The sequence below is a fragment of the Corvus hawaiiensis genome, chromosome 30, assembly GCF_020740725.1.
Source record: "Corvus hawaiiensis isolate bCorHaw1 chromosome 30, bCorHaw1.pri.cur, whole genome shotgun sequence".
Classification (NCBI taxonomy): domain Eukaryota; kingdom Metazoa; phylum Chordata; class Aves; order Passeriformes; family Corvidae; genus Corvus; species Corvus hawaiiensis.
The window spans coordinates 4,877,078-4,894,909 of record NC_063242.1 but is presented as its reverse complement, the minus strand read 5'-3'; the positions used below and the strand labels follow the sequence as shown (position 1 = coordinate 4,894,909).

The following is a 17,832-nucleotide window of genomic DNA, read 5'->3' as shown; positions in this document are numbered from 1 at the left end:
GTCATTTGCATATCCATAACATTTATAATGTTACACCCTGGTGAGCTCCTGGGATGTCTCTCCTCGCAGCAGGGCTGAACTTTCTTGCTAGGCTGAATCCATTCACCTTCTGTTTAATTGACAGTACGTGGAACAAGAGTCCTCTCTTCAAAACCAAAAAGGAAGAGCTACTAAAATTAAATTTCACTAAATACTTGAATATCATCATCCAATTCCTCCATCTTCTTACTCAGAAATATCTCTCTTTGATCAGCAGGGTAATCATGAACAGTGGAAGTGAGGAGCTGGTTTAGACATTTCTTAGGGTGAGCAGTTCATACTTCTTGAAGCTTCTGTTCAGGATCTGTGCAAACTTCCATCAGCCAGTTGTGTTGTGTTGGTCCCTGCACAGGACTTGTAATTTGCCCTGGCAGCAGCTGCAGTGGTACTGATCCCAAGCAGAGCTATGTTTTACCTCAATTTCAACTGTGAAATTCTCCTTTTCCTTTAGAAGAAGCTGCTGTGGAACCATTATTCTCTCATTGCAAACTCTGTTGTCACTGTTTCACAAGTTTTGTTTGATGTGTCTTTTATTGGTTTCTTGTCTCTATTGTGGCCAAATACAGGATGATAATAATTTTGTTTCCTGAAATAAAACAGCAGGATGAACCTTGGTTCCCTGCATTTAGTTCTCAGAAATCAGATAATTAAGTGTTATGTCTAGATAGTCCCATTTTGTTTCTTAAATGAAATTCCAAGATTCTATAAACCAAGAATTTTGGCACATGGTGCACTATGACATTCTCCTTTTTTCAGTACTTAGGGGCAGACCATGGGGGGAAGATAACAGGATGAGCGAGGTAGGCTGAGATGAGAAATGTATGAGGAAAGTTACTGGCTACCATGTTTCTAATTTAACTCAGTGTTTTCCAAAGTTTTTCGTTTTTTCATCTCCCTTTTTTTAAATGGTCAATCAGTGGTTTTACCTGAGGTTAGTCTTGAATAATGCAGCCTAATTTGGCTAATAGTACTCTTAATTTAAGCATACAACATAATCTAATCTAATTTTAGTAATTTGACACATGATTTTAACGAATCAATAGTTCTTTCTTTGGAAGCTTGTGCAATGTTACTTCAACATGTTGTTGAATAATTTCCTTCCTTCTTCTCTAATTGTATTTTCTACTATTTTTTTCAGAAATATTAAAAGCAATTAATCCCACTAGTGTATATAAATAAAATTAGTTCCATCTAGTTCTTGCTTTTCCAGATAGGCGGTTTTGCCTTTCTAAGGCATTACCTGTACCTGGTTTGTATTCTGGACGAAAACCTTTCTGTTTCTAACCACTCATTGGTGTCAATCCATTCTCTTGTTCTGTTATGAGAATGTCTTGGGGTGACTTTATGATGTGTATCTCTTATCGCTGCTCTATGCCCAGAAATTAATTTTGTGCCTTTCTGTGCCTTTAAACTGAGCCTGAGAGGGGGGAAGAGGAAAAAAAAAACAAGCAAACTTTTCAAAGCAGTTGTTCAAGGACACAGAGATAGATACAGACTCCTGTGCTTCTGCAGCAGCAAGAGCAGAGGAAGCACCCAGCTTGCTTTTCAGCCAGCTTTCAGCTCCTTTTCTCCAGAGGGAGATGGAGAGTTGAACTTTGTTTTCCTGGGACTTTGGGTTTTTTTCCCTTCTTCTCTTCTGGACTGTTTCAACATCAGAACACATCGGGAGAATTTTCCACCGAGGCCCCAGAGGTGGGCCTACACTGACCCAGCTCCAAGGAGGAGGAGAGAGACCACACCTACAGAAGGACTCTGAAATTTTCCCAAGTTCCTCTCCACAGCAAAAGGTTTTATTATTCAGCATTATTATCCTTTTCCTGTGTGTTTGTTAAATAAATAGGTTTTATCTCTTTCACTTTCCTCAGAGGAAAACTTTTTTTTCCCGAACCTGGTGGGGGAGGGATGGTTGTACCCTGCCTTCTGTCAGAGGATATTTTCCTCCAAATTTGTCCAAACTGGCACAAATAATTAGTGGCACCCAAGGTGGGGCCCGTGAAGATTGTGAAGAGTGCCTATGCCAGGCTATATAGAAGCAGTGAGAGGCTTTTAGAGACTTGTGGCAAAGAAAGCCTTTGTGTTTAGGCCAAAATAACTCATCCTTAAAAAGATTAATAACCCCATGTGATAGCCCATGTTTGGCAGTGTGAAGGAACTTTGAGATTTTTCATGGAAGAGATGTTTTACACCACAGCAGATTGTTTCTTTCCAGGCGGGTCTGTTGTTGGTGGCAGGTTGGGAACCACATGCAGCTGAAGAAAACCTTTTTTTCCTTAAGCATAAGAGAGAGACTTTTCAAGAACTGCAACACTGACTAACATCCCATGTTCTGTTATCCTTTGTGCGACTTGGGTAAAAGGAGAGAAGTGCTGGGGGGGGGGGGGGGGGGCGGGAGGTTTGCTTTAATTTCTTCTTTCTTCTTTTTACTTCTAATTCTGTTAGTAGTAAAACTCTTTCTTTGTACCGCAACTGTTTAAGTTTGAACCTGTTTTGCCTCACAGCTCTCTAGTTTTCCTCAATATTTTCTTATTTTCTCTTGATGAAAGTAACAGATTTCGTGTGCTTGACGCTTAGCTGCATCAAACCACGACAGAGAAGAATATTCAAAACAATTGGTTAAAAGTGCAACAAAGAATATAATTTATTCTATCATTGTAATGGAGAGAATATATTTTTATTACAGTCTTATTTTTTTATAATTAGATAAAAACTCTGACCTAAAACAATAAGTGATATAATTTAAACTGTGAATTTCTTCTTTTCATTTGCAGGAAGAGAAAATTTGTGTGCATTTTTAGATTTTAAAAGCCCAGGCAGTAAAAAACCCCTTGAATGTAGAAAGAAATTTATCTTGTGGGAAATGCCTGCACACATACTCTTCTTGGTAGATGTGAATAGTTTATATCTTCTCAAAACTCTTGTAACTAAAGAAATATTTCTATTTGATATTCCAATCAAATAAATATATTTGTTCTTTATCTGAAAAAAAAATGAAAAGAAAAAAGTAATCCTTCTTCTTTGTCTCTGAAGTCATCTTCACAAAATGAAAATGATAGTTCTGGGGTAGTTGGGGGTTACGAATGACTTTATCCTGAGGTCCTGTGACCGCCACAGTCACTTATTATTACAAAATAAGCAAATTTTGAGAAACAATCACTTACTTTATTTGGATATTATTGCAACTTGTTGAAGCTTGTGTAAATATTTTGGCAAAGACCTAAATTGATCAGAGAAACAGAAATAACTTCAGCAATTACACAGTGAATTAATTAGTTAAATACTTTAATTGAAACCGAAAATAAAGTGATTTTGAGAAGTGGATAAAGTACAGAATTGGCAGCCAGAAAATCAAAATAGTTGTGGCGATGGCTTCAAAAATGTTTCTCCCTTGATCATAAAGGTGATAGGTGCTTCCCAGGCACTGAAGGTGTCTGGTGTTCTCACGCAGTAAGCTAAAAAATAACTCTTAATACTCTTGCAGCAACTCCGTGCCAATATGAGAGAGATGGAGAAACTCTGTTTGCGAGTCCGGCAGGAAGACATCCCAGTTCTGCAGAGAATGATAAATCCCATTAAAGAGGAAGCTTCAACTGCCATTAAGGACTTCCTGGAGCTGCATTCTGAATCTGCAGAAGAACTTAAAAGGCAACTCAAAGGACAGGAGGATGCCTCTTTAACCAGATCTGCAACTCTAGGACAAGGTAGTAGAATTTAATTTCTCTATTTATTGTATCTCTATCATTGTATCCAGTATGCAGTTTCTCTGACCAGATGTAAATGAAGTAAACAAATGAGATTTCAGTTGAAGAGTACTGTTAATGAAGAAGTAGATTCCTTTCCCTACACCACACTTTTGTCATGACCTGTGACTGAATTTTGATAAGCAGAAAATGCTTAAGTATTTTTAAAAATTAAGTATCTATGGCCTTCCATGAGAAAGATCCTGTAGCCTTGGATCTTGAAATAGTGGACTGTTCATAGGAAGCAGAATACTTACATTCATGTTTCAAGATAGCTTGGCTTCTTTTCCCCTCCCCTGCAAAACACTTGATGATGTGCAAGTAATCATTTTGGCCATTTTCACTGAACTAAAAAAAACCAAGAAGATTTTTATATGACAGTGTAATACAGCATTGCTGAAATATATGGAAAAGAGGAGAAAGTCTCTAGGTAAAGAAAAACATCTCTTCCTGTAACATTTTAACTTGGTAACTGACAAGAAAGAAGAAAAGACTATAAATCCATTTAAATAAATGTTTTGAAAACACATAGTGATATGCTAGAAATCAGACATGTTTGCTGGTCTTCCCTCCTTTCTGTATAAAATGTCTTTCAATCCTTGTTCTACCATTCTGTCTTCAGGAGAAGTCTGTATTATGCCCTGGTGCTGGCTAGTGCTCTCTCCTGATGACCTGTGAGAAAGCTGGTTACATCAGGATTAAACCCTTCCACGTATCTGTAATTAGTTTGATTGCTGCAGTAGCAGTATTACTTAAAATTATTTGAGCATTTCATGTGTCTTAAAATCTAAAGAGCATTCTTAGTCAGTGGCACTGTAGAAGAACCTGCTGTCAGATTTGTTTTTATGACCCTTCTTGTTGTTGCATGCAGAACTACAAGAACTCTTTCAAGGGTGATTAACAAGCCAATGACCCTCGTGGTTGAGCAGGGAGAGAAGTAGATTTGATGACCGGGCTTGCTTTCAAGAATGTCATGTGCAGTAGTATCAGAAAACCTTGTGAACATCAAGATGTATCAAATACAGAGTCATAGAACCGTTTGGGTTAGAAGATGTAGATGATCATCTAGATCCTGCCATGGACAGGGACACCTCCAACAGACCAGGCTGCTCAGAGCCCCATCCAGCCTGGCCTTGAACTGTTCCAGGGGTGAGGGCATCCACAACTTCTCTGGCCAACCTGTGCCAGTCCCTCACCACCCCCACTGTAAAAACCTCTCTTCTTCCAAGGCCAACAGAAAAGATTGAATTAGCTTCTGACATACAAATCTTGACCTCTTCAACACCTTCAGCATCTTGTAATTGGTTATTAAGTAGTTTGTCCTAATATCTTTGTGGATTTCAAACTCTCTTGCAGTCCTCTGGGACCACCTTATTGAAGTTCTTAAAAATACACTTGAAATTTCAGAGGCTGTTTCTTAAAAATGCTCTGGAGTGAATTTCATCAAACCCTCAGACCCTAAATAGGCCTAGCTCATCTAAATATTTTTGACCTCTTCTCTTTGTTTCCGCCTCTCTCTCTTTTTCTTTCTTATTTAAGTTAATTGCATCAGAGATCTGCTTAAAGGGACCTTTTTATCTGGCAATGCACTTATACTTCTTTGGTCTCCCTCTAGCTTCAAAAACATTCACAGAAACTTCCTTGCTACCATTTATTCCCCTTGGTAGTTGCAACGTATTTATGTCCTGGTCTTTCTGATATTAACTTTCTGTGTTTATATTTTTCTTTGTACTCATATTGTGTGTCAAATTCTTGACATCCAGGGCATTGAAGAGCTCTTGCTGAAGCCATAAACATCCTCCTTTGCATCAGGATAATTTGGTGTCATCTTCAGTGCAGCCTGTTTTTTAGTGTCTGCCAGCAATTCTGCAGTCCAGTTCTTCCACATAATTTCTATTAATTTTACCCAATTTGTTGACATGTCTTTTGTGGGGAACTCATTGTCTTCAATATTCAATGATTCCCTTCATATATATTAGCCATTACTTTCAGTCTCTTTGTGAGCTCTTCTCTGTTTGGATCAGAACTAAATTTAAGATATCTTTTCTCTTGGTGACTTTCTTCAGTTGTTCTCAGTACATTCCAGTATTCTATTGGAAAGGCCTTGTCCTGGCTTACTGCTTTTCTTTTTTATACAACCCCACAATTACATAGGTGGCACATGGCAACTAAAGTTTAATTTCAAAGAACAGGATTGCTTCTGAAATCAAGGTGGAATACCTTTGAAGTATGGAGGACATTGAGTATAACAGCACTTCAGAAGGACAATAAATTGATCAGAAAGATGGGGATGAGAAGAGCAGAAAAAATATTGCTGGAATGACAGGCATCTGCAAGTCTGCTCAGGAGTGTGGAATTAATTCACCTCATTTAAAGTGAAACAGACAGACAGGCAGACAACTAAATACAATTAAACAGATTTTTTTTTTTCAAGTTTGCCTTCCTGTGCAAGCAGCCCTGTTGAATTGCTAACCCAGACACAGTATATTGCCTATTCTTTTGTGCTTAGAGGCTGCAGTCCTGAAAGCAAATCTTGGCTGTTGATCTTAATCAAAGGAGGTTCAATACGTGCCTGTTCTTTGAAGCATGTTGCTTCCCATCTGGTAGAGAAGGAAGGAGTTTACAAATTCAAATCTCCCATTTAGAAAGCATGTCAGTGATATGATACAGTCCCTTCCCCCATTCACCATCCTCAACTGAGGGCTAATAGAAATGGAATTTAATTGCATATTAAACAAATATTAACAAAAGGTGAGACTCCACTCTTAAAATTACTAAAATCTTTTAAGCAACATATTCAATCTTCCACAGCATTAGATTTTTATCTCGCGTGTAATGAGGTGTAAAGCTCCTCTGTGAAATCTGCAGAGATGTTTTGTATTATTGTATTTCTTTGGAGATGCTGTATAAATGAACTGGTGGAGTCACTTCCATTCTCAATTCTATTAAAATTGGTTAGACTTGATAAAAAGTGAAGTAGTGAATATAAATTTCTTACTCATACTTTCAGCCCAAATGTGACCGCCCTTCTTCTTCTTCACCTTAGTTTTTTTAAGTGAATAATGAATTTTCATGAGGAATTTTCTCACTGATTTTTAGTTATTAAAAAATGATAACATGTAAACCTAATTACAGTTTTAATTTCTCTTGAATGTGTGTCATGCAAAACTTTGGTATCATTTATACACTTTCAAGGATATGCTTTTCTACAGTAGGTCGGCATTGATTGTTAGGAACAGACCAGAGCAAGGTCTTGGGAGGAGGCAGTTTTACTTAGTGAGGTTTTTATTTTGCTTTTGAATTATGAATATTTTAATTTTAACCAACTTAGTATGCATGTGGCTGATTAGGGAAGAGTACACCTTTCTGGGCAGAAGAAACTTGATTTTGAAATAGGATCGTGTAGGATTAAAATGAAATAAAATCCTCAAAACCAGTGATAAATGTCAGAGTATGTGGCAGAACAGTTTTCTCAAAAAATGCACACATTTGGATATATAATTAATTATATTGAAAAGGGGAAAGCAGTATTTTAGAACTGAGTATACAACATTAATTAATCTGAGGTTATAAATCAAAGTTATGCTCTGGAAGAACAGGTGATGATTGTAGAACATGAAGTGCCTTCCATGTCTGGATTCTTAAAGGGAAAGGGGTAGAAATAATTAGAAAGAAAAACAAGCCCAAATTAAGCCCGCAATTGCTTAGTGCATTCGTGTTATTCTGCTGACTTAGTAATTATGTCTAAATATCAACTTCACTGATGTTAGACTTTTACTGTGCTGAGAGTAGGAAAATTGGGTCCTTAATCTATTTTGAAATATTGGGATAAAAATGTTGAGAAATGGACAAATGTTATGAAAATGTATCATTTTTATTTTATCTTAAATTAATTCCATGAAAAAGCATGCACTGTTACTGATTTTTTTTATGAATATGATTATATTTATTTGTTTTCCATTGGTCATATCTGTTGTTGTAACAGTTATATAATATTATTATCGTACCTTGGCACAATCATTGTTTGAAAAGATTTTAATACAATATTTACACTTCAGTATTGTTAGACATACCTAACCAGCCTTCCCCATAATAAAGCTTTCTCTTGGGACTGCCTTCCCAAGGAAGGAAACACCAGTGTCCTACTGAAGGAATGATCTCCCTTCAGAAACTGAAATTGTTTGAATTGAGATGATCTTTGCACTGTGTTTACATACACACATTCTCCAGTCTGCCTTTCAGACTCCCAAGCTCTCCCTCAATCCTTGTGTTGACAAGCCAAACTTTTTTGTTATTTTTCTTTATTGCCGCTCAATTTGTTGCCCGCAATTACACGCATGTCCATGATATCCACAGTGGCTCCGGAGTGGGCTCTGACTGGAGGAGGTGTGGGTGAGTCTGTCCATTGTATCTGCTCTCCCCAGTGCCACCTCAGTGTCTGTCATTCCCCATTTTTAACACCATACTTTGTCCTAACATATTCTCCATTAGTCCAGGTAATTTAGGGAGAAACATACTGAAGAATATCTCCTGTACAGCACTGAGCTGCAAATGTCTGCCATCCTCACAGTACCATTTACCCAACTGATCCAGCATGGAATGCTGGGCACCATGTTACTTGGGTTTCACTGCTTTCACTTCGAAAGCTGTTTTCTCCAGCTTCTTTTAGTTCCCAGTGGCTGCAAATCAAACCACTAGCATGATAATCAGTCATAAAATGAATAACTGTGTTCAGTTTTGGGAGCACAGTGTTTTTGTGTGTCATACATAAATGAAAAGTTTTTGTCCCAAGCTCAGTTTTCTTAGCCTGGTCAATACAAAAGGAATTAAATGACCTTGAATTCAGGAGTATAATTTAGTATAATTTCAGGACTGGTTGTGAAAATGTGCTGATAAAGTGAATCTATTTCTTTGTCAATAACATCCTTTTAAGAAACTGTGTAGTGCTGTAAGACTTCTCCCTATGCGATCATTTTTGGGGTTGTTGCTTGGCTTGAATTAGGTTAAGTATCAGGTTACCCTTGAGAGACTTTAAGAGTGAGAAAGCCTGCACACCTCCTGCATCCTGGTTCATTGCATTTGTTTATAAACATCATGTTTCTCATTCAGAAACTTTATATAACTCGGAAGTGAAGGATGGCTCCCAAAGTTTAATCCAGATCTACTCCCGCCTTCCGGAAATACCTCAGGAAGAAAATGCAGCTGAGTCCTGGGAAAGTTTAGAAGGGGTATGTTGGAACTCCCTCCCTGCCATGTTGGTGCTCCTGGTTTTAGCAACTATCACAAAATAACATTTGTTTTTTATTTGCAGGACTTGATTGAGCTCAGCCAGTTGGTGACTGAGTTTTCTCTCTTAGTCTGTGTAAGTATTAATTCTGCATTCTGTCCTACAGAGTGTCCTACAAAAACAGGGTGAATGGGTAACTCCTAGGTGGGGACAAAAAAAGCTGAGGATGCATCTCTCCTGTGATTTGGGCTCTGCCAAGGTGACACTTTGAGGAGGCAGCAGTCTCCTCTTTCAGCATTAGTGCTGGGAGTTGCTCCCAAGTTCTTGTCACTGGAGCAGCTATGATGTTCCAACCAGTGCACATGGCCATGAGCTGAACCTTAGCAGAAGCTCTGCAGTGTTGACTGCAGACTTCTACCCAGGTCCTATTCATTTCTACAGTTTCGAATTGTGATGGTGGTGACAGCTTTCACTGCACAGGGTGTGTGTTTGGCAGGTACCTTTTCTCACTTAATCAGGAGTGCTAGAAAAATCCTCACCTTTATCATGCCCTTTCTCTGCTCTCACAGCACTGCCAAAATGTTGGTTCCCAATGTTTAGTTCTTCCCATGCCACAGGCAATTTAAATGCACAATTCTCATCTCCTAGGAGTGTTCCTTAATCTCCTCATTGTTGGGTTAGTAGGGATAAATAACCTAGCTTTTGTGCTTTCTGCTGAGTATGTGCTGCTTCATCTATACAAAAAAACCCAAGAAAGAACCATTAGACTGGAGAGGAACTGGAAAAATGTTCATTCACTATTCTGAAGGTTAAAGGAAGAGGTCCTGTTCCCAGGACTTCCTGGATTTTGCACTTGAACATCATTAGATGTAATAGCATGCATCTAAGGTGGGTGGACTGCATAGTCGATGAACACCAGAGCTGGCGTACTCAGCAGTTTCTGAATTAGAAAGAGGCAAAAAGTTCAGAATGCCTTTTATTTTAAGCTGAACATCAGCCATCTCGTTATTTTATGACATAAAATAGCCTGCGTACTGCTGAGATTAAAATAAGAACAAACAAACCCACAGACCCCTTTATCTTCTGCTTCAGTGTTCCCTGGGAGAGACTGCAGGGGAATCTGACTGACTGCATTTGGAGAAAGGATCGAATGTTTTTGTAAAATCAAACAGTAAAATACAGAGCAACATCAAGTATTTTTTCAGTGCTGTCACTATTTCTGAAGTCATTGTTCTATAATGTCATAATTAAACACTTCTACTTAGATTCCTTGATGCATCTTTGTATGTTGGAGTGGTAATGATCTTATAAATGCCCTTTATAGATTTTTTTTTTTTTGAATGTGAGACTCAGCAGGGAACAAAACAGGCTAGTTTAGATTATTTTTCCTTTTAGAATGTGAATTCCTCTATCCATCGAAAAGATTTAGAAATCATATGTTTTGAGTTGTTTTCTCTAACTGCAGCAAGACATTGTCTAATATCCACCCCATATTATTACTTAATAGTTTAGATTTTTTCAAAGTAAGTCTGTAGTTTCAGCAGAGTTCATCAGATGCTAATCATGGAGCACCACTAAGGCTGCCGGGTGCAGATGAAAGCTGCTGTGGGGCCCTGATTACAGGCATTAAAATGGTGTGTATTGGCTCACTGCTGCTTCCCAGCAGGTTACCTCACTCATAATTCCATTGCATCTAGTCCCAGCAGGAGAAGATTGACAGGATTGAAGACCATGTCAACTGTGCTGCTGTGAATGTTGAAGAGGGAACCAAAAACTTGGGAAAGGTAGGGATGTGCTCCTGCTGGTGAATCAATGGTGGTCTGCCTCCCAGCCACCCTCTGTATTAACCCCATTGATCTGCCGTCTTTAATGCTGAGGGAACCAGCAATTAAGGAAATAAGGAAAAAATGACCCACAGGTAGCAGGGAAAAAAAAAAAATCAATCTCTCTTGTAATTTTCTATCACATCCAGGCTGCTAGAAAATACAATTATTTAATTTGAGGGGACCTTTTTAAACACTGTTCTGGTGGTTACTTCGGTTTACCTGCAAAGACAAGTGCAGTCAGTGACTGGCTCACAAGAATCACATAAACATTAAACAAGAGGCTGATGATAACCTGTCATTTCCATTCTGTTCCATGTCAGTTACTAAACAAACCCCAAAGCTGGAGTCAGGCCCATCACTGAAAAGTCTGAGCATTTTCTCAGTTTCTGATTTGATTTAACGGTGGCGACAAGGTAACACCCAGTGTACACATCAGCCAGAACCACATGAAAGGACCTGGTTCACAACTGCATGCACAAGCGGATTTTGAATTGATTTTAGCATGTTCTGTCATACTTTTTAAAAAACACTAATTTGTAAAGTTTATTTATCACTGAGCTATCAAGTCACTGCCAAGAGCAGTGAGGAGAAAATGCACATCGCCACAGGCAAGTATTCTAACTATTTTTTTTTTCCTTTACAGGCTGCAAAATACAAGCTGGCAGCTCTGCCTGTGGCAGGTGCAGTCATTGGTGGAGTGGTGGGGGGTCCTATTGGTCTCCTTGCAGGCTTCAAAGTAGCAGGAATTGCAGCTGCACTTGGTGGTGGGATTTTGGGCTTCACAGGTGGAAAATTGATACAAAGAAAAAAACAAAAAATGATTGAGCAGGTCTCTTCCAGCTGTCCAGAGCTTTCTCACCAAAGTGCCAAAAAATCCAGCTGAAGTATAGATTCATTATGGCCAGGAACAACAGTGCAGTAGCTGAGCTAATGACAGACTTGCAGCCTTACACTTTACATACAAGGCTGAGATGCGTGAATTTTGATGACAGTTCTGTTCCTTGGGAGGGCTGAAACAGTCGTGTCAGAATTTCTCTTTTCAGACATGGTGACATCAGTCCTTTGAAAATTATATGGATAACTTTTAATTACATAATTCTTAGGTAAGCTATATTCACAGCTGTAATGATGGGTGACAGGTGCTTCATGCCAAATTTGCACAAAGTGTCTTGCAGACAATGCAAAGAGATACTTGGAAAATCCGAGTCCTTTCCCATGAATGCCATGAGAAGCCGGAGCTTTTACTGTAGTGCTCCAAAGAAACGGAAATAAATGCCATCAACCTTTCAGGGTCATAGTATTTTAAATTTACTTTCATTTATCTGGATTCCCAAACTCTTCCTGCAATTCCCCAGGATATGACTATGCCTGTTCAATAATGCACAGAGAAGCATGGGCTGTCATAAGGTAAGAGTGTTGGGTGAGCAAAGTGGAAAAAGGTTATGTATATATTACATCTGCCTCCATCAGCCATATCAGATCAGCACTGGAAGCAGCTTCTCCTCTTTCTAGGCACCTTTTTTTAATTTGTAAACTCCTCACCTTACTCAAAGTGTAGTTATGAATTAAACAGTCTTAAGCAGCAACCCTGCAGCACTGCTACAGGAGGATAATCTTCCATAGCTGTTCAGCTCCTTGCCTTGTCCTGAGAACACCATACAGAATTGAAGAGCCAAGCTCTGGCATCCTGAACCTGAAGCCTCTCATTGCTGAAGCAGCACTTAGTGCAAGATGTTGCCCTTGCTTCTCCTGAAGCCCAGAGCGCCCTGGTGGGAGAGCTTGAACAGCTTCCCTGGAAGGCAGGGCTGCAGCCAGGCCCACTCCCTCCACAGGCTGGTGTCCCTCAGGGGTGGTGTGAGGCCCCAGGCCAGCAGAGAAGCAGTGAGGCCTCTTCATGGTGCACGGCGAGCTGGCAGCCCCAGAGGCTGGGACAGGGTCAGAAATATCAACCTGATACAGCTTACAGTGCAAACCACCCTTGTTTGGGCAGCTGCACTCTTGCATTACTCTCCAGTACCAAAATGTCTGTTTCCACCCACACTGCAGAGTAGCTGCTCAGCCTCTTCAAAATTTTGGGATATGCTGTGGAGCCTGTATGGGGTGAGATGCTGGCAGTGCTTTTGCTCATTTTTTATAGTGGACACCTGTTATCTTACCCTCCTTAAGAAGCCTTTTGCTTCTGGAGCTTCCATTGTTAAATACAGAAGTGTTAATGTGTTGTTATTGTCATATAATTGTACAATTATCCTGTAAGCTACTGTTCAGCACATGGTCCTACCTCCACCCTTTCAGGACTCTTCCCACACTACTGCTGCTACTGTTTGGGGGAACAGATATTGAGGTTGGGAAGCCGCTTTTTAAAGTTTTTAGCTTGGTTGATTCATCCTGAGCTCGCTTGAGTCGTTTTCTTGGGCGCACACTGAAGTCAGTGTTGAGATAAGGCTCTCTAGCAGGGAACACTGCCCAGGGAAGTGTACTATAGAAAGAGCTCCCTTTCAATAGGCAGTACTTTGATATCATCACTGGAAATCACTGTCTGCTAATGACAGATGATGGGGTTTTGTGCCTAGAGACATTGTAAGCAACTGTTACAGCACAAATAACTTCTTCTGAGCAGTTCTTCCTTATTACTTTTAAAATACTGAAATTGCTATCAACTGGAGCATTATGTCTATTTTAAGTAGGTCTGAGATTCAGGGAAACAATGTGTGCAAGAATAGTTTTCACAAGTAATTGCAGACATTGTCAAAACTGCATCTGTTGAAGCCTTGGTGCCTGCACTGGTAAAATCAGCTGGAGTGCAAAACATGACCTGAGTAATTCAGCTCATTTGCTCCTGACAGGCAAAAAGCCCTTTCCTTTCAGTGCATCTACTTCGGATGTAAACACAGTTAATGAGCTTGTAACAACTTCATAGTAAGGATGTTCATTCCTTTATTTTCTACATTTAAAGGAAGACACGAAAGAAAAAAATGTTCTTAATCAGAAACTGTGGTTGATCCTTTGTATGATTTTCAAATGCTCTCTCTGCTTTCCTGCTGTATGCTGTGAAACCTTGTGCATTTAAATGACAACAGCCGCATCGGTGATGTTGCGGACTCCATCCTCTCCCCCCAAGCTGTAATAATGCCAGGACAATCTAAATTAATAAGACTGAATTCTTGCCCCAGCTTATACAAATTCAGCTTGGTGTGCACTCATTTTGTGAAATGTCTGCCACAAAAACTATTCTTCCCCCCTGCGTCTTTGCAGAAGCAATTTTAAATCATTGTGTACACACTAGACGTGGGAGACTGTTATTTAAGCTATGATGTTTTAAAATAGGTGGGTTATTTACATATGTGAAGAAACATCAGTGTCTGAGTAACCAAACTAGCAATTAAATTGCTAGGCATGTTACTCAAAAGAATTGTAAGATATAAACAATTCTTTCAGACCAAATAAAAGTTTTTGCCTACAAGACTGCTTGGATCATTTACTGAGAACGTCAGGGTTTATTTCCTTCCAGCATCTAAAAGATTAATCCCTCCCAGATTTGATATTATTAAAATAATTGCTCTACCAAGATTTAAGAATTCTGTAATGAGTTCCCAAACACATACTTCAGCTATCGAAATATTTACATTGGCTGAAATGAATACAGGTTCCTAAAATGTCACATGCATCCAGTACATACATGGTAGCTCAGAAATGGACTCAAGTTCAAGTGAAAACAGTTTGGAATGGTTTTGTTCCCTAAGGGGACAACACTAATATTTTTGGCAACTTCTCCTGTAAAAACTGTGAGAAGTATTAAAGGGAGTGGGAAGCTGAGCACCAAATGGTTAAAACCACAGATGCAGATGAGCAGAGTGGAAGGTCACAACTTGAAACACGGCTTGGATTTTGATGAGCACTTGGCTCTCCAGGCAAATTCTTTATCACCAGGTAAAAGCTCAAGTGCCCCTCAGCAGCAGGCTGGGCAAACATAGCTCAGCTTTAGCTGTTCAACCTTCTGCCTGCAAAGAGAAAAGGCACTTGAGCACCTGGTACAGCCGGGTCAGTGGTCATCAAGAACCAGGAGAATCAGGTCCGACTCCAGTGAATTCACTGAATGTTGAAATTACTTGAGCACGTAACTGTCATAAAACTCTTACATCTAACTGTCAACCTTATGCTGGGATGCCAAAGCTCTGGGAACAAGTCCTTCCCCTCAAAAGCAAACTTGGATTAAGGAATGGCAGAGGAGGTTCATCTCTCTCACTTTCTAGCTGAAAGCACCAGCCACTGGACTGCTGGGTGGATGATGAGCATCATTCTTCAGAAAGAAGTTTAGACATCTTCCACCAAACAGCAGTTATAAATCCCATTCCTCCAAGAATCCCCAGGAAAAATAGGAACCTCAGAAGAGTAAGGTAAGTACTCGCAGGGACCATTTAAGAATTGACTAAAATTTCAGGTGCCAGAACTCCTCCAGAAGTTGTGTAGCACCACCTGCAGATCACAAGTATCAGCCTTAATCGATTCCAGCTGCAAGGCAGTATGACTCAGCTGCCAAAAATGCTTGATTTGTGATGAGCTGGAGAATGGGACAGGAGAAGACCTGGCTTTCACGCATTTTATGTGCACTCCAAAATGCAGATTCACAAAACCAACAAAAAAGTGTAGCTGTAAACAAAGCCTTGCACTAATCTTTCAGCTCCCAACTTGGCAGCTGCTTAGTCAGCTGTAGCTTAGTGTAGGTATCAGCAACTCTGCCCTCAGAAATGCTCCCTAGAAATCTGCTGTGCCTGGTGCTGCAGAGGCTTGAGTCAGGAGCCTGTCCTGGGATCAACTTTTGCCACAGCTGCACAGGACCATGGAAGCCTTCTGTCAATAACTGAGCCAGTGGCATCGAGCTGGGAGGCAAAAAGGTCCTGAGCAGTGACTGCACAGGTTGGGGCACTTTCTTAAGTAAACCCGAACCCAGTGTTCCACCTGGCCAGAGAACACACTTGCTTCCAAGGACACTGAACCCTGGGGCCCAAGTCACAGACCTACAGTCTGTGCAGTAAGTGCACTGTACAAATCCAGTACTAATTCATCTCCAGCAGTGTAGCACAAATCAACAGATATTCTGCCATCTAACAGTTTCCATATGTTCACCTCAGGCAGCAGCTCGAAGGCTCAGTGAGAAGAGCCTATATTCTGGTGTCATGCAGAACAGAAAGACCACAAGGAAAGTGGTAATTCCTTCTTCAGAGCAGAATTCAAAAACTACACGATAAGTAAGGCACAAGCCAGGCAAAGAGAGTAACAGAAAATTTGCAATGGTTGGTTGAACAGTGTCTGCCAGGAAGACGGGGACTCAGAAGGAAAAATAAAACCAAAAAACCCCCGAGACTAATGGTAACGTATATATGGATATAAATTTAGGACTGACAAACTCAGATACCAGTCTAGTCCTAGTTTTGTCCTTTTTTGGGTTTTTAACATTCCTTTCTTTTACCACAACCACGTGGGCAGCATAACAATCTTAGTTCCGGGAAATCGGAGCAGGTCAGTACAGCCCCTTGATTCCAAATACAGCCATTATCATCAGAACTTTTCCTCTCCTTACTTGCTGTTTTAATATTCAGGATTGTTTAATTGCTTACACATTTACAGCCAGTAAAGCACCACACGAGATTCTGTAAAACTTTAATTTATTCCCCTCCCAAGTATCCAGAATAGAAGACCCTCTTAAGTTGGAGAAAAATGTGACAAAGAAATAGATTACCAGGAAAGCTGTTCACAGAAGAAGAAAAAGCACATACTACCAAGGTTACACAGAAACAACCCAAAAGTCCTATTTAATGGGATAGTGCAAGTTAACAGCATGTCTCTGGCAAAGATACCTTCATTTGGATTATAAAAGTTTTACAGAGTTAGATCAAGAGTCTGGATGGGTCTCTGATATTTCACTATAGCATTAAGAATGTACTGTTTGAAAGATGCTGTACAGAATGACCCACCAAACAAATGTATTTACAAGCCTGGGGAGAAAAAAATTATTTTTCAGTTTATTCAAAATAAAAATACACATAGAATTATGAAAATATAGGTTTACTATTTCCACCACACAGAAGTCAATGCTGCTGTCTGAAAGGCTTGCAAGATTATTTCAAGTTTTTTAAAGTTCATCTTTTTCCCTCAATAAGGTGTACCTATGTTCACTGGGTGCCAGTTTCTGGAATGAGCTCTCTGGTGGGCTGCTTGCTAAATCCTGAATTGGCTGAAAAACAGAACAAAGAGTAAAACTGTTAAACTAATAATCATTTTTCTCCATGAAATGAATTTCTAGCATTATGGGAGTGCACAAATGTCCAGCATTCTCACAAACTGAGTTTGGGGTTTTTTTGGAAGGCGTGTTCTGAGTCCCAAGTAGGTGGAACACACACAACACACACACATTAATTAAGCCCCCAGTAAGGATACTCCTTTTGTTGTAACATCTCAAAGGTAACGGCCATCACATGAGTTTCCATCACGTGAGTTTCGGTGCAAGTCACACAGAAGTATTTCACATGTACCCCACTGTGTATTTGCTTGAATCTACCACTTGCTTTGGGGGTATTCTAGTTTTATGTGTACGTGTTTTATGAGATAGACCAGGGCAAAAGTGACATCACTGCAAAAGTATTTTAGAATTACTTTTCCACGGAAACTAAAAGAAAACACCCCATACAAAACCACATGCAGTTCAAGGGGTGTAGGTGACCCACGACAGCAGCTTTCAGTTCAGTTAAGGCCAGTATTTATTTCCATTGCATGCACATCTTCCACAAGATGGCAGGATGCCATAGAGAGATGGGAACATAAACATCCCAGGTTTTATGTGCATTTCTCAAGGCAGAAATGAGGCAAGAGCAAGCCTGCAGCTTTGGGTCCTGGGCCTGGGCCCAGATGGGCAGGCAGCAGGATCCAGGGACTCCACAGGCTTCCTCCTTCCCTGGCCAAGCCTCCTCCTCAGGGCAAGTGCCTGGCCTATGCCTCAGTCTCCGGC

General features: G+C 40.0%; 2 protein-coding genes across 4 annotated transcripts in view; one reads left to right on the top strand and one right to left on the bottom strand.

Moving 5' to 3' along the window:
• The window catches only part of STX17 (syntaxin 17), a 28,833-nt gene extending 14,544 nt beyond the window's left edge, over positions 1–14,289 (top strand). For all 3 annotated transcript variants that reach the window (XM_048289191.1, XM_048289192.1, XM_048289193.1), the window contains exons 4-8: positions 3,518–3,737; positions 8,886–9,004; positions 9,088–9,138; positions 10,701–10,787; positions 11,473–14,289. In XM_048289191.1, the coding sequence (XP_048145148.1) occupies positions 3,518–3,737; positions 8,886–9,004; positions 9,088–9,138; positions 10,701–10,787; positions 11,473–11,712 (717 nt within the window). In that variant the 3' untranslated portion in view covers positions 11,713–14,289. The remainder of the gene's footprint in view (positions 1–3,517; positions 3,738–8,885; positions 9,005–9,087; positions 9,139–10,700; positions 10,788–11,472) is intronic.
• A 2,186-nt stretch (positions 14,290–16,475) lies between these two features.
• ERP44 (endoplasmic reticulum protein 44) overlaps positions 16,476–17,832 on the bottom strand; it is a 47,926-nt gene continuing 46,569 nt past the window's right edge. The window contains exon 12 of the mRNA XM_048289190.1: positions 16,476–17,061. Within this exon, the coding sequence (XP_048145147.1) occupies positions 16,960–17,061 (102 nt within the window). The 3' untranslated portion in view covers positions 16,476–16,959. The remainder of the gene's footprint in view (positions 17,062–17,832) is intronic.